Raw genomic sequence first — 16,837 nt, forward strand, 5'->3', positions numbered from 1 at the left:
GTCGAAAATTCGTTGACTTTGGAAAATCAAGTTAATTTTTTGACAGGAAAGGAGTGGTTTTTATGCACAACGTTGTTTTAATTTCTCTTATAACAAAAATCTTTTATTTAAACTCATTTAATTGCAGATCCTGTTTTAAATAGTGAAAAATTCCTTTTAAAAACTGTTATTTATTATACACGACAAAAGAGCCACAGTGTCTTCCCTGATTGCTGAAACTTTCATTTTTATTATATATATATATTGCGCATATTTCCCAGGAAGTGACGATTTTGTTCTCTTGAGCACAAATCGCAAATGTTAAATGCGATATTGCAATGGAAACATAGCTAGTAGAATGTTTCCGACAACAAAACACACACTTATAGACAACATAAAGAAAGCTCCAAATGACTCAGTGCTCTAATAGTGAAGCTACATATCATGTCATGCTCCCCACCCACATGCTCCTTGAACATTTCGACATACTAATCAATGAAGAAAGCCCACTCGCTCAGTCACAGGTGACCTTACTGTCAACCACAGTGAGGAACGGCACACCTCCGAACAACGAAACACTTATCTGACTCCATGTTTAATCAGCCAAGGCCTCTGTTTATGGGACGCACCCTGTGGCAGACCCTCTAAGTCCAGCACAGTCACCATAGAGATGAAAACACAAAACCGACCTGGAAAAGGCACGCTGGAGTAGAGCAGTAACTGCCGGTTGTGCTGACTCATGCTCTCCTGAGAAATGGCACAAACGGCGGGGAGCTCTGGTGGCTAACGAAGCAGGGAAGGAGGAGAGGAGAATTTTGAAGGAGTCGCAGAGAGTCTGACTGAGAAAAGTAGGGCAGCATTAACTCATGGCTGGCTCCGCTTTCCCGCTTCTGACACAATGCTCTTTTCAGTGTGTTTGAAAGCCAGAGCTTTCTTCTCCTGCAGAACCCAGAGCATTGTGCACACATAACAAAACAGCCCAGAACAGTTGGGGGGGTGCTTTAAATAAACTAAATTGTTGTTCTTAGGGTGGGTTGGGGATGCCGTGCGGTAATGACACTGGATGTTACATGCGGAAAATCATATGTCAAGCCCCTGCTCGGAACAAATGAACTGATGGAAAACAGAAAGCGTGTCAGTGTTGTTATTGTTAACTGAAACTAAAAATAAAACTACTACAGATTTGTTTTCCTTAATTGAAATAAACCTGAAATAAAAATTAAATGTTTATTTAAATTTAAAAAAATGTAAACAACATTTTTTTATGTTGCCTTGGTATGGCAACTAACTGAAATAAAATAAAAGTTACAAAAAAACTGAAATAACATAACGCTAAATAGAAATATTTTTTTACAAAAATAACAAAAGCGTATAATATAATTACTAAAATGTAAACTAAATTGAAAAGTGAAAATATAAAAATAAAAGCTAATACTATAATACCATAAAAATAATACTAATATAATACTGAAGTGTGTATTTTCTATATTGTTTTATAAGCTTCTGTTTTCTTGTACAATCTGTTCTAAAAAAAAAAAAAAGTACATTGGGAAAAGCTTGCCAAGCATTGCTCTCACTTTCCCAGAGGTACAAATTACAGTTCTAAAATTTCCATTGGATAGTGGACATTCAAACAACAAATACTGAAAAAATGCAAGTACTGTATATAACCCCAGAAAGCCTTTTGGCTGGACTTGCTCTGGTCGACAAAACACACACATTGTATATGAAAGTAATGCACCACATTTTGCAATTGCAAAGCATTAGCATATTTTGAAGCAAAATTTGAATAATCCTGTCTGCTTGACACCCCCACAAAGGACTCTTTGTTTTGGAAGCCCTTGAGAGGGAATGAACGAGTGGAATATTCCACCAAAAAAACAGCTTAATGTACAAAAATAGCACAATGCTACCCCTTCAGCGGGACATGTGTGCTTCAGATATGACACCTTCAACACTGCAGTTCTCATGACTAAAAGGCCCATTACAAAAAAAATCATACTGACCCCAACATTTCAAACATAAGAGTATTTAGAAAAAGAAAACATGCAAGAGAGAGAGAGAGAGAGAGGCACTAATAGCTTTGATGATCTCAAAAGGCCATGCAGATGGTTTCAGAATTGTTATCAGTAGCGTAATGGGAGAGTGTGCCAGATAAAGAACCAATGCAAGTCATCTGGGGTCTGCTACATAACAGACAAACAACGGCCATGTCAATGTCCAATTTAGGGGAAGACAACTTTTATTATCCCTCAGTCTGCAATTTTTTATGAGACCACTGATCAATAAATAAAAGGTCAAGAGCCATAATACTAAAGGAAATTGATGGCTAATCAACTTGAACAAATCGACAGCCTTGAAAGAGTTATTACTGTGTATCAATATTTACCTCCAAATTCAAGTGACAGCCTTTTGAAGTCACTGTGGAAACTGTGGCTCTTATGAATTGGATTAGGATTTCCAACTTTTACATCCTTGATGCCAAGGTTGTGGAGAGCTCAAGTTTATGGCAAGTGGAAGCTTTTGTTCATGACATTCATTCTTACTCACTTTGTGTTTTCTCGTCTAGTTCGGTCGGTAATGTGAGCACGTCTTTAATCCTAATCCTGTTGCACATGCATCCATCAGTGGCTCAAAGGACAGCCAATAAGAAGTGAGAGGCGAGTGCCAAGAACACTTCTTTGGCAGCAGCGGCTGAATGAGACAACAGCAGTCAAAAAGACTGGGACGTCTGGTAGAGGTTTAGATGCCAGAACAACAGATATTTCGTTACTGCCTTTGCCAGAACTCACCGCCAATATTTAATCTGAGTAAGGACATGAGGTTATATTCCCTCCAAAATCCTTCAGGAAATAACCAAGATGATGGTCACGTTTTGGCTGAATGAAAACAATCATGTAAAGGTCAATCTTAAAGGAATAGTTAACTCAAAAATTACAATTATGTCATCATTTATTCACATTCATGTCATCCCAAACCTTTACCTTTATCAATAGAATGAAAGTCAAAAGGGTGCCAAAACCACATTGGACCCCATTGACTTTCATTGTATGGACAATGAGACGTGCATTTTTCAAAATGTTTTATATTTTATTCTCTTTTTTATTTTTGTGTTCCATGGAAGAAAGTTATACATTACATGAAGGTGAATAAATTATGGATGTTTTTTTAGTTTTGAGTGAACAAACCCCTTTTCAAACCCAAAATTTTGTAAGATTGTGGAGGCAAAATAACATCATGTCCTTAAAAAATATATACATTTTTGGGTGAACTATCCCTTTAAGTGTCTATCTTTTCTTAAATAAAACAGTAAGCAGATGAGTCTGAGGCTGTAAACACTTTAAATGAAGGTTAAATCTAATGCCTATAGAATCTGCCTAGGAAATTTGTTTGCTGACCCAGTGTCCCTAAATTAGTATGGTTGGCTGATCAGAAACTCGTGAAGCGTTTAAGAACAAATGACTTCATACCAGATCCAGAGCTTCGGCTGAGCACTGTACTGGCGAATGACCTCATCGCAGCGCTCTCCAGCACACCCTCATTCAATTACCCACAGTCCTACGCTGGCCTGACAAGCCAGAATACAGGCCAGCCACATCACAGCAACTCTCACTCTCATTCAGTCAAACAGACAGAAAAGCAGAGTGATTGTAAAAAACAATATTTAGAAGTGTAACTGATGAATGAGGCATATAGCAGACAAAGGGCTGTAAAGGGTCTTTTAAGATGATGAAAGAGAAGACCACACAATGCTTTGTGATGTCACTACAACCGCACAATCTTATCATAACTCCAGTGTAAACTCAAGTTGGTAATATCCGATGATCTCAATATCCACACAAGTGCACATGACCCCAGAAAAAAACATCATTTTAATATTGGATTTTCAAACCGAAATATGAGCTTTAAAGGAGTGTACACACTATATACACCAATATTAAAATTCTGGATGATACTGATAAGCTGATTATTATTTTCATGTTATGGCAGATAACCGACTAATGGCCAATTTTAAAATTCAATACTATTTTGCTAGAGTTCCTTGTTTTTTGTAGATTTTTTGACCCACTTATTTAGGTTTTTTCCCCACACGCACCTATCACCTGCAGGTGTGCGATGGCGTTTGCTAATTAATACTATTTTGTCTAAAATAAATGAGAACAAAATACTAAAAACTAAAATCAATCATTTCAAATACTACAAATGGATATACATTTTTAGGTGTTGCTAAATATACATTATAACTATAAAATTATTATAATATTAATTAATAATAATAAATTTCAATTTTAAATTAAACATAAAAATATTCTTTATAATAAAATATTAGTTTAAAAATAAATTTTAAGAGTGTGTTAGGTGATGGTAAAGGTAATCGTAATCGTAAACAAAGGAAATTAGCATAAATATTTAATTTCATATACTGTATGTGTGCTGTATCCATAAATTATATAATCTCTCATTGATAACTGACATGGTACGAATACTGTGCATGCCTAGAACAAACAGAGAGCATTCATCTTCTGTCAAAGGTGACTGGACTTACTTTTGCAAACAAGCAATTTGAGTAGAGTTACATAAACCCTGCCCAATCAAGGGTTAAACTACAGTTCAGTAAAACGTTTAATATAGAAACTCATGCAACATCATCACATTGTACATAAGCAGGGAGAACTTCAGACTGCTTTCTCAAGCACTGTTATGTCATGTGAGGTCTCTTTATGCAAGAGATTAATGGTGTTTGACAGAACAGTGACACATACTTTTATTCATCCTGGAACAAGGAAATCCCTAACTCCCCCTCCATCTCCTCTTTTCTTCTCTTCTTTTATCATCATCAGTCCTTACCCAAAAGCCTTGAAGCACCAGCCAGAAAACATACACAATCACATGACTAGAGATCACAATCAGGTTGGCAGAACAACAAAAACACCCTAAAAAACGACAACACCTTAACAAATCAAAACGACATCCTCATTCTTTCTCTTGTCGCAAAGTCTTCGGTTTCATTTTTATGGAGAACGGTCTGATGTAATAAGAGGTAAGAGATTTGTCATTGCATTGTTTCGTTCAAATCAAAACTGTCTCTCTGAATATAACATCAAACACCTTCAACCTCATGAGTGACTAGAGCTTCAGGTACCTAAAACACCTTAAGAATCTTGAAAACATGACATTTTGAAAGATTTCCTTCAAGAAACATTTGCTTTGGTGTCATACCAGCTAGAAGACTGTAAGAAAACTGTAAACTAGCATCAATCCTTTTCGAAATGATCCATCACAGTCAAGAGGATCTTGATAATCTTTGTGACAAAGTTGAGGGACTAAAGAAGGTCAGAAGGGTTAAATGCAGCACTTGATGCACCACCGTCCAACTCCAGGCAACATGTTTACATGAACTTGAAGAGATTTAGATCATAAGACAAGTTCTCAGATTCAAGACAAAAAAACGTGATGGGTTTACCATTGCAGAACTGCAGCAGTGAGGAGGTGTCATAGAGACTGCTGTAGCTGGAGAAGCCGTCCTCCATTCTCTTCCTCTCGTCTTCCCTTTCTCCGATAACTCCCTGTTACTTTCGCTGGCTGGCCACTGCAGCTCTCTGTCCATTCAACATCCAGTCTTCTTCTGGGGTCAGCCTGCCAGTGTCAGTCACCATGACAACCCATTCACCCAATGCTCGAGTCACGCTCAGACGCTCTCCTTGAATGGGACTCCAAAAAACAGAAAGTGAAAATATTTATGAAGTTACAAAATGCGGATCTTCTTGTGCACTTTTTCTCTCCTGATCCTTTCTGTGGTGTGTTCCTGTTAGAGATCTCCAGAAGAAAAATAAGCCAGTACAGGGCTTGAGCTCTCGGAGGAGTGCGTGCGAGTGTTGAGAGTGTGTGAGTGTTTGTGTAATGTCGAGGACTCTCCGTTGAGCTTGTCTGTGAGTCCCAGTCTGACAGTGGGGAATGGACCAATCAGAGCACAGGGGGCGGAGCCTCCCTCAAAACATAAATCCTCCCCCTCCAGCTGACTGAGACTCCACTGATGCAGTAGGAAACTGTGATGGAGAACTAAGCCACAAGAGGTGACTTTTTTACTGCATTAGAGATGTTTCTAAAATGTGGACACAAGTTGGGGTGAATCGATATTTAGAGTTGGTAAAGGGCTACTACTGATTAAATGTATTTGTGTGTGTTTGGATACACAGATTCAGAAATTCATTTGTACCTAAATCGTACACCGGAGTAAAGAGGATTATGACTGTTGTTTGAGGGTGAGGCTAAATTTAAGCTTTCACGTTTCACAGTACTATGAAAGACATGTCAAGGCTTTGCTATGAGAAAATTATATAGCACTCAAAAAAACATAAATCATAAAGCTATACTACCATTTAAATTCATAAATCTACACTACCGTTCAAAATTTTTGGGTCGGTACGATTTTTAATATGTTTTTGAAAAAATGATCTTACGCTCAAGCAAGGCTGCATTAATTTGATCAAAAATACACTTTATTACAATATTATTACAATTTAAAATAACTTCTCTAATTTAATATATTTTAATACAATATACAAATATTATATATTTGATCTATTTTAATCAAATTTAATTTATTCCTGTGATGGCAAAGCTGGATTTTCAGCATCATTACTCCAGTCTTCAGTGTCACATGATCTTTCAGAAATCATTCTAATATGCCAATTTGCTGCTCAAGAATCATTTCTTTATTATGTTGAAAACAGGTGTGATGTTTAATATTTTTATGGAAACCGTTATGCATTGTTTTAGGACTCTTTGATGAATGGAAAGAACAGAACTTGAAAAATATATTTCTTGTTGTAAAAAACATTTTAAATCAATTTAATCCATCCTTGCTGAATGAAAATATTAATTTGTATACAAAACTGTACTGACCTCAAACTTCTGTTCTGAACATGTACACATGCTGTATATACATATGTAAATTATAAAAGTGTACATTAGCATATGATGACCTCAAAGCTGACAGACATTTACTGTTAGACTGTTATTTTTATTTTAAGCTACTAAACAATATATTGAAGCTAATGTATATGTAAATATCTTTAAAAATTATGATGCATTATTTGTCTTAAACGGGTACATGAACACTAAAAACAACCAAAAAAGTTAAAAAAAGAACCACAATTTATACAACTGAGTGACAAAATAGTGATTAATGGCAACATTTAACTAAATATTTCACTACAACAAAATACAGAATCGTAAAATGTTGCACAATAATATTTTTTCTGGTCAGTTCATTAAAATGAATGCTCCAAATAATCTGAAATACACTAAAATTAATCAGATTTCCAAATGCTTCATATGAAATAGTGAGTTTAGGTAAGCATGTTTGATTTCACAGTTCACTCAGCTGTAAATGCAACACGACAAAAATAGTGACGTACTGTAGAGATTTGTCACGCTACACAACAAGAAATCTGAAAAAGTAGCTACACTACTAGTCACATTACTTAAAAAATGCAGTAAGTTACCCAAACACTGCAGACACAAAAGAAATAAACTAAAGCAGTGCTTTCCATGAGGTGCAAGGTTTTCGGGGACTTTTCCACGTATGAGACACAATGCATGACCTCACACTTTCCACCCTTTATTCCACAATCCAAACAAGCTTGAAGTGTAATAAGCATTGACTATTCAAAGCTTATCTGGCTTCAGACAGACAAAGCTGTCTGGAAGACCATCAAAGAGAAAACAAGGTTGGCAGAAAAAGAAGAAGAATGTATCTCAGTTTTGACTGTGGGTCGTCACAGGGGAAAACCTTTTTAAATTATTCAGGAGGCAGGCGCATATGGAGGAATATGCATAAAGATGCAACGTGGCCTGTATTTACACATCTTCAAACAGACAAAACACAGTCAAATTGAAAAGAAGGAAAAAAAAGCACAGAAAAGCTAGAAGAGCCTCTTTGAAGATTATTCTCCTGACCCCATCCCCCACAGAGAAATAATGGAAAGTGGACGAGAGCTGTGTTAAATTAGATTTCTGGGGTTTCTGTGTCCAATTTGCCCATGGCTTTACATCAGAAGCCGAAAAAATATTAAATGATCCAAGGTGGATGATGAGACATGTCCCATTGCTGTCTCTTTCTCCCTCTTGTCCTGAGGCCAGCAGTGCTTCTTGAATCTGGCATCAGAGAGCCTATAGTGTTTATTCTCAGGCCACATAACAGTGCTGACACTTCTCTGTCTGTTCACTAAAGATCAAATCAAGAACTAGCCCCAGAAGCGACAGCCCAGTTCTTTCCTGCATTTTTCACATGATGTGGACTCTCTTCCTCTGATATCATTAATAACGGGACCTTTGATCATGTCAGCTAATAGTTTTCATTTTAAGTTTGCAATCTCTAATGCCATAGCACCAGCAATACATTTTTATTTTATAATGTAATTATAGATGTAATGTAGAGCGTGGTTAAATTTATAGTTAAAAATTAATTATTGAGCCAGAGCATAAAAATATAATATGGCTACTATGGAAATGGTTTTATTTTATTTTATTGTTTTATTATAATATTTTTCATTTATTGAAGCAGTTTATTATTTTATAACCTAAAATGTTTAGTAAAAGGTTTTATTCAAGTAAAAATACTTAACCCTAATCTTAAAGATGCAGTAACCATTTCGTGGTGGGGCCTTTTTTACATCCATTTTACTTCTCCGCGCTTCCTGCACGGATGAATCGGATGATTTGACTGTTTTTGACTGAGTTTCCTGTGATCACCATATCAGAGCAGCAGTGACAGCTGAGTATATAAATCATTATTCTAGGCAATGATGTAATGACATACTCGTACTTTACATTAAAAGTAACAGTGAAAACATAAGGAATACAGAAAAAAAACCTACTCTATTCACTTTATCCTTTTAAAAAATTGACATTATCGTTTTGCTATAGAACAGCACAAGTGGTTTTTGATTATTTTTTGGCATCGGCTGCCTGCGTGTTAATCGTGGCTCAGGGCAAACAGAGGCAGATCTAGTGCAGTGGTGGTGCTGTGAGATTAGACACCAGCTGGGGGAAGGGAGAAGCACTTCATCATCTCTGTGTAAGTCTGGGGATCCCTCGGGTGGCAGCTGGACAGAGCTACACCCTCCTATTGTTCTCCAATTATGCTGGCTACACTTTACTCACACAAACACATATGCACACTTGTACACAAACACAAAATGATATACATCAGTTATAGTCTGCACTGTTTTGTTTTGTTTTTTGTAAAGGAAAAGATACGGTATAATCCAAAGCCTGCTATTAACATTCCTGCACATGCACAGAGGCTTATATTCATAACACTTTATAACTAAGGAAGAATTGCCTCTAAACTATAGTAAAAAGAAAAAGTTTTATATTAGAATTTTTTTTAGTTTTTTGTTGCATTGTATTTATTTTATTTTAAGGCGTGCTGAAGTTTAATAATTTGCCAGGTAACAGATTTGAAACTATGGCCTTTCTTTTACATTGAGTTCAAGCTATTGTTAAATAACAGTGCAATATTACACAATAATATGCCTACATGAAAAATGGCTATAATGTTTGTAATCAGCTGACTTTTTTCCTCCACCAGTAGTACAACTGCATTAATGGTATGTCATAAGCAATGTCAGGAGGTTGTGCTGATAATATCAGGGTAATAGACCATGCCAGTGCCCGAGGTTTAGAATAAAATAGCAGCTGCAGCTTTCTCTGCTCCAATGCCTATTAGTGAATTAACATTCAAGCACATACTCAACCAGCTCGTTAAAATATTGTACATGTGCAAGCTTCTTATTATATAACAACTTATAATCATTCATACATAGGCTATAGTGAATGAATGACTCTTTGTGAAGGGAAGACATAATCCCCAACTGAAATCTCAATTGAATAAACAAATGAAGTTGAATCTTTCTGAATCACTCTTTGAAATTAAACTCTGAGCTGTCCTACTTTAGCATACCGGATAATCTCATGTTAGATTAGCATGTTTATCATGTCACCAACAGCATCTGTCCCATAGCAATCACACAACCATCAGTCTGAACACTTCCTTACTTCTAATATTTCAAAACTCACCCCCTACTGTTCCCATTCAGATGATGATGTCATTAAAACTTACACCAGCACTCATAAATGCACTCATGCATCCAGCCAGCACAGTTAAAATGCACTAAATTATATGAAATCCCCAAATATGATATGTTTTTATGCTGAATCATATGGCCAAACAGAATAAAATATTCCATACAGCCATGTAGTATATATCTGAAAATAAACTAACAATTTTACACTATATGTCTTACAGACCATTAGTTGTCTTGCAATAAAATGGCCTTCAACCAAAAAGTGGGTAACAAATCAGTATGTTGTACTGAATTTTCTCAAAAGTTTATAAGGTCAGTAAGATTTTATATATATATATATATATATATATATATATATATATATATATATATATATATATATATATATATATAAAGAAATGAACACTTTTATTTCACAAGGATGCATTAAATTGATCAGTGACAGTAGAGACCTTTATATTGTTATAAAAATAATCATTTTTTAAATAAATGGTGAGAAAAAGGAATGAATCCTGAAAAAATTATCAATGGTTATATTATTATAATATAAAGGAGCACAAATGTTTTCCACATTGATTAATGAGAAAGGTTTCTTGAGCACCAATATATATATTTCTGAAGGATCATGTGACACTGAAGACAGAAGTAATGGCCACTTAAAATGCAGTTTTGACTTCACATGAATAAATTATATTTTAAAATATATTAAAAAAGAAAACAGTTACTTTAAACGTTAATAATATTTCACAATATTCTGTTTTTGTGTTTTTGGAAATATTGTATTTTTGATCAATTAAATGCAGGCTTGGTGAGCATAATTAAAAATATTTAAAAAATTGCACCGACCCTAAACTTTTTGAATGGCAACAACGAAGCACTGCTTTGGATCTGCTATTCTTGTATATCCTATAAAACACATAATTCTGTAATTACTCTTTCTGATTCATGATTCTTTATGTGACTCTCTGTCTCACATTCACTCTGTCTATCGTACAGTTATCTGCCCCTGAACAGGGATCATCTGCTTTGGGGACTGAAATAGCACTCGTGATCCTCTAGGCTGTGAAAAGATGTTAGTTCAGATCCAGAATCAACTGAGGATTCAGACATCACAATTGCTGACAGACAATGTGTGTTCAACTTCCACTGCTCTAAAGCTAATCAATTCACATCATTATGAGTCAAACAATGTTGGTCAAGCCTAAGGTGACATCATTTAAATGACATCATACACAACTGCAGTTAATTTGTCCAATGAAAGAGTACCAGGCCAGTGGAAAGAAACATCAGCAGAATTAGCAGAAAGACTAGCTTTATTGGGCCAAACAAAGTTAGCTTCCCGTTTTCTGTTTTATTTGGTTTTTTACAGCTTTTGAACATTATACACATGAAATATTGCATTATAATCATTGTCACAGATCCATATACTCATAACAAACAAACACAAGACAAGTCCACCCAGATTCAACATCATGTTCTGCATTTCCCAAATCTTTTTTCTCTTCCCTACCGGCCCGTTTGGACTCGTGAAACAGCTGGTGTGGGTGGGAACCTGGGCAACCAGCCATGCGGACTCCCCTGAGATATTATTCTCTACAAACCCCGGACCACCACCTGGTCAAGGCCCTGCTTCCATCACCCCTGTTGTCTGGATGGTACCAGGGAGGATGGACCAACAGGCAGGCAAATAGGGAGAGGGATCAGGGACATCAGGGACAACGTGTGTGCACCACCCCCTACTGTTCCCATTCAGATGATGATGTCATTAAAGCTTACATCAGCGCTCATAAATTCACTCATGCATCCAGTTAAAATGCGCTAAATTATATGAAATCCCCAAATATGATATGTTTTTATGCTGAATCATACGGCCAAACAGAATAAAATATCCCATACAGCCATGTAGTATATCTCTGAAAATAAAAGATAAACATACTGTGTCTGTTGTTCTTATTAAAAGATTTTTGATATATGTTGGTTGTACAACACATGTGATTCAAATCTTTCCTTCGTGATGATTATATAAGGTATGTTCTCCTGCTTGCACAGCTCTGTATTCTGTGAAGCAGGGAAAACATTAATCATATCTGACTTGGCTTAGAAATAAGGACCCCCCCCCCCCCCCCCCCCCATCCCCCATCCCCCAGTAATTATTTTAAGAAGAACATATATGATGCTTTATAGACCAATGCAACAAACACAGAGCTCTTTCTAAAAGCACATATTCTCACATATAATTTGTTATCTTTAGGATCTATTTTGTACCTGCTCTGACCTTCATTGGTTTTAAGCCAATATAGTGAGGTTGATTTAGTCAATATTTTATATATATATATATATATATATATATATATATATATATATATATATATATATATATATATATATATATATATATATATTCAGGTAGTGAGTGTTAGATGATTGCAAATGTGATCTAGAAGTAAAAAGAATTGGTAAAATTAGCATGCACAAATAAATATCCAATATATATTCAATAAATAAATGTAAAAGAGAAAGAAAATCAGCCCATGCAGCCCCAATATATAATGCATCCTTAGTTATTTTGGAAAGAGGTTATATTCTGTAAATTATATAGCCCTCATATACTTACACCTTAATTGTATAATGTTATAGTATAACATGACTTGTTCACTAGTTAAACCAATTAGTGGCCAGTTCAAAATAAAGGCCTCATAAATCACATTGCACTAATGGGATATAGCAAAAGTAGGCGTGCTTTTCTCCACAGTGTGAACATACCACTTGCTTTTACTAGGACCTTCGCGTATCAGTCTCAGATTGTCAGGATTACTCTGGTCGATCAATATACTATCTTGAATAACTCTGCTACCAACACTAAGAGGCTGAAATTGCATTACGGGTGGAAATGCTCCTCCCCAGACCAGATGAGTTAAGTCATTATAATATCTCTTGTAATGGAAAATACAGTGCTCTTCAACATGACAATACACAATTACCTTCTAATGCAGCAAAGACAAACATGGATCATGCCATGATGACAGATGTTTGCAATGCAAATTGTAACTGCACAAACTGCACTACCTGGGGATTCTCCATGTATGGAATTCTTTTTGCTATTTCTCATCCCATATGACAAGAGAAACCAGGGTGGGGCAGTAACACATTACACAAGAAAGGCTTATTCTCTACCCTACCAAAATATAAACAAATGAAGGCTTCTGGCAGTTTGTCACAACAACTGTCAGCTCTCTCATTGGGTAAATGTCCTCTTAAGGCCCAAGAGATCAGATGAGCAGAGCTATCTATGTCCTTGATAGAGAGTCTGACTATGTCATGTATTACTACGGCACACAGTTAAACTAAACACAACTAAATGCCATTCTGCCACAATATAATTCTCCCTTGTTTAAATTATCTGACCTTTAGGAAGGTGGGCGTACTGTGTGCACTATCGTTATTTTAAATGGCTGTGGACAGTGACATCTTGTGGTTCAATTACAGCAAGCACGTGCAGGAGATTTCCCCTCATAGTTCAACTATTATGCGAGAAAAGCTTGAAGTAGGCTATACTGTTGCTACTAAATCGGGTTTACTTCAATTATGAGCCCTTTTGTCCCTGCAGACTACAAATAAACTTTAAAAACACACACTGTCGCGACTCGCTAGGTTGTTTGTGCACTAACAATGCCAACAATGAATATAGAGAGGAATTCTTTCATTTTCGAAACGCCTTTAGTATTTCCACTTATTATGCGTTTAATATAGGATTCCGTGGATGAAATTACACTGTACTTATTATTATTATTATTATTAATATTTCGTGGGGAAAATGACCGACCTGGCTAACGCTATTATCATAGCTAACATTTTATTTATCCGAATTAAAATAAAGCATTAGAAATTTTGCCACGCTTTTTGCGTAATTGAAGAACATTGTTTCTTGACTGGAAATTACATGTAATAAAATAAAAGTGAAATTTACCTTGACTGTTCTTTGTATTTCCACAGATATGGTGTCATATTTAATCCCAAGCATGCTCTAAGTAAAGTTTCTCCATTCAAAAACAAACAAAAAACTTTATTGAGGCAAAAAGTTTAGCTGTGGTACAGTCGTATCACATGTAAATGTTTTACACTTGTTTAGATATAATTTTAAACTAATAATTTATATTTGGATATTTTATAATTGTTGTGTGCAATAATGTATTGAACGTTTTTGTCTGGAAAGCATGAAACAATAAAAAAAAAATTAAAGAAACGAAAAAAAAGTATTATTAAAAAATACAGCTTTGTGTGAGGTTTATCTAACAAAAAATATATAATTGTAATACAAGTAAATGAAAGTGTATCTATTTAATTACATCCAACTCAGGGAAAACAGAATACCCTCAACAAGTTTTAAATAATTGATTGGACTGGCTTTTAATTATGACTGAGAAATAACAATCACAATTTACATTTAATCGGATTATTTCAGATTATTTATTTAGTGCAAGGCCTGCAGTTAATTTGGGACATTTAAAGATTCAGTCAGTGGAAAACAAATGGCCTTCTGTTACACAGAGGCTCAATAGTTATACAAAGTAGGTTCATTAAATTCTGAGCTTCATTAAACAAAGACATTCTTCAAAATTATGAAAGGGATTCCAAAGTGCAGCCCAACTAATTATTTCTGCAAACAGCTGAAGGTTATGGTCTCATGACCGCACAACTTCTGTCAAGAGACTCAATAACAAAACAGAGTCATATGATACTTTATAGTGAAGTTATTATTATTATTATTATTATTATTATTATTAAAATTAACTCATCTTAAGATCAGATAAACATCATATATAAAACAAATGTATTCCATGGCTCTGCTGCACAAACAGCTTTAATGAGACCATTAATGATCACAGACTAAAAATCACTGATTTACTGATCAATTAATATACAGAAATTCTATATACAGTTCAAACCCCAGCACTATCAGCACGCTAACAGAGTGGATGGTAAACACTCATCTAAACATATGTTTTCAAACTCGGATGTATGCGAATACCAAGGCACAGATTCCTAACACAAAATGCTGGCCTTGGCAAACACATAACGGGATTGAGTTATTAAATGTGACTGCTGATAATGATAACACCCACAGAGATTTGGAAGTGAATGCACTGACTTCATTCCTATAACAAACCTTCAAATATTAAACATTCTGTTATGGCATAATCCTCATACCTGAAGGCATTCGTTGCAAAACAGAAGGGTGCAAACCATTTCATTTCAAGTCATTTGCAGTTTAACATTACTCTGCTTGAGTGTATTATATAACAGAACAGAATACATGCGTTTTACCTCAGACTGTGTTACATTAGTTTACTGGGCTATAATGCTTGAGCGGGTCAAATGCCTGGTATGTTCCTCGCACCAGGAGGGAGAAGGTCTATTTATATCTGATTGTTTTTACTGTGCAGACAACCAGCCGACGTTCAGATTTTCCTAGACTCTGCTCTATGTGACGGAAATGATCCTTTCAAGCGTGGATTATGTTTATGTGTTATAAATGTTCTGTCATGAATACTCCCATGCGGGAAGCACATAAAAACACAGCACTGTTATAAATAGCAGCCGCAGTGGTGCTCAGCTGTGATGTATGATACAGATAAATTATTTCTGGAGACTATAACACATACTTTGCAACATATACACTCATAGAACTGAAGTACATTTGTAAAATGATAGTCTCTCTCTTAAGATGCCCTATGATAGAGACGGTCAGTCTGAGAGCAGCCATATATGGATAAAATCTTTGCTCTCTCATCAAGCAGAATATGAGAACATATTTGCAGGATGAGTTGTCAGCATGAGGCCAAGTCAAAAACAGGATAAATCCAGAATTCCCTGACACTGAACACTCACCCATTGGAAGTCCCTCACAGTCTGACATTATGGAGTAAAGTGGAAAACTCTCTCTGAATGGATGGTGTCCAACACAAAACTCTGGAGATGAAACAAACAGCTCTTTGAGATTGCGTACACCATCAGACCTCTCTGCTTCTGTCCTGCTGAGAACCATGGGATGCAAAAAATGCATATCAAGCACTCGTGGCCCTGGCCACTATTGGACGATAAATGTTTACACCCTCCCTCTTCCCTCTGGACGAAATCCATTTAATCTAACCAGGCCTGCTAGTGCTACACTGAGAGCCTCCATTCCAGGATACAAATGCAGTCACTCCAGCTATTTTCAAGCCAGCAAAACACATCCAACTCTAAATTTACCAGTGGCTACAAATGAGTGAGAGCAATTTGAAGTTTAATTTCTTGTTCAAAAAAAGAATCAAATACAAAAGGGAATTGTTTATGTAATGACTGTATTGTACCAATGTCACATGTGTATCATTACAGTTTTTCTAAACCCCATTCTCTGAACCCAATTCTCAATAGTTTCCCTGTCACCGTCCCGGACGCCTAACTTTACTTCAATATATTACTATTAAATCCTAACTTAATCATGACAAACTATATATCGTTAGAAAGGTCTAAGCCTCCTAAGTAAATATTTTAGTGCTGTTTTTTTATTAAAAATTATGTAGGAACAGTAATAGATGAATTTATGACAAGAGTGCACCTCAAAAAATCTACATCATTACAGGAGTTTCTGACCTTTGTCACAAAAAGTCAACGCACACACTTTTAATAATTGAAACTTTGGTTTTTAATGCTAAAAGTTCATAATAAAACATAATCTAGTATTTGTCAATAAAGAATGATAAAATAATATTTTAAAAAGT

At 35.6% G+C, this 16,837-nt stretch overlaps 1 protein-coding gene across 19 annotated transcripts in view; it reads right to left on the reverse strand.

Moving 5' to 3' along the window:
• The window catches only part of eml1 (EMAP like 1), a 50,991-nt gene extending 34,724 nt beyond the window's left edge, over positions 1 to 16,267 (reverse strand). For 5 of the 19 annotated variants that reach the window (XM_077239884.1, XM_077239883.1, XM_077239882.1 and 2 more), the window contains exon 1: positions 14,041 to 14,171. Coding sequence is in view for 14 of the 19 variants with exons in the window: in XM_077239869.1 (XP_077095984.1) it covers positions 15,963 to 16,137 (175 nt within the window). In the remaining 5 variants the exon portion in view is untranslated. Of the gene's footprint in view, positions 1 to 5,443; positions 5,910 to 14,040; positions 14,172 to 15,962 lie in introns of those variants that run through there. The other 14 variants (XM_077239868.1, XM_077239867.1, XM_077239866.1 and 11 more) reach the window with 8 other exon arrangements.
• Positions 16,268 to 16,837: the final 570 nt, after the last annotated feature.

Source organism: Siphateles boraxobius, unplaced genomic scaffold (assembly GCF_051911475.1).
Source record: "Siphateles boraxobius isolate OS27281-9 unplaced genomic scaffold, OSU_SipBor_1 22, whole genome shotgun sequence".
NCBI lineage: Eukaryota > Metazoa > Chordata > Actinopteri > Cypriniformes > Leuciscidae > Siphateles > Siphateles boraxobius.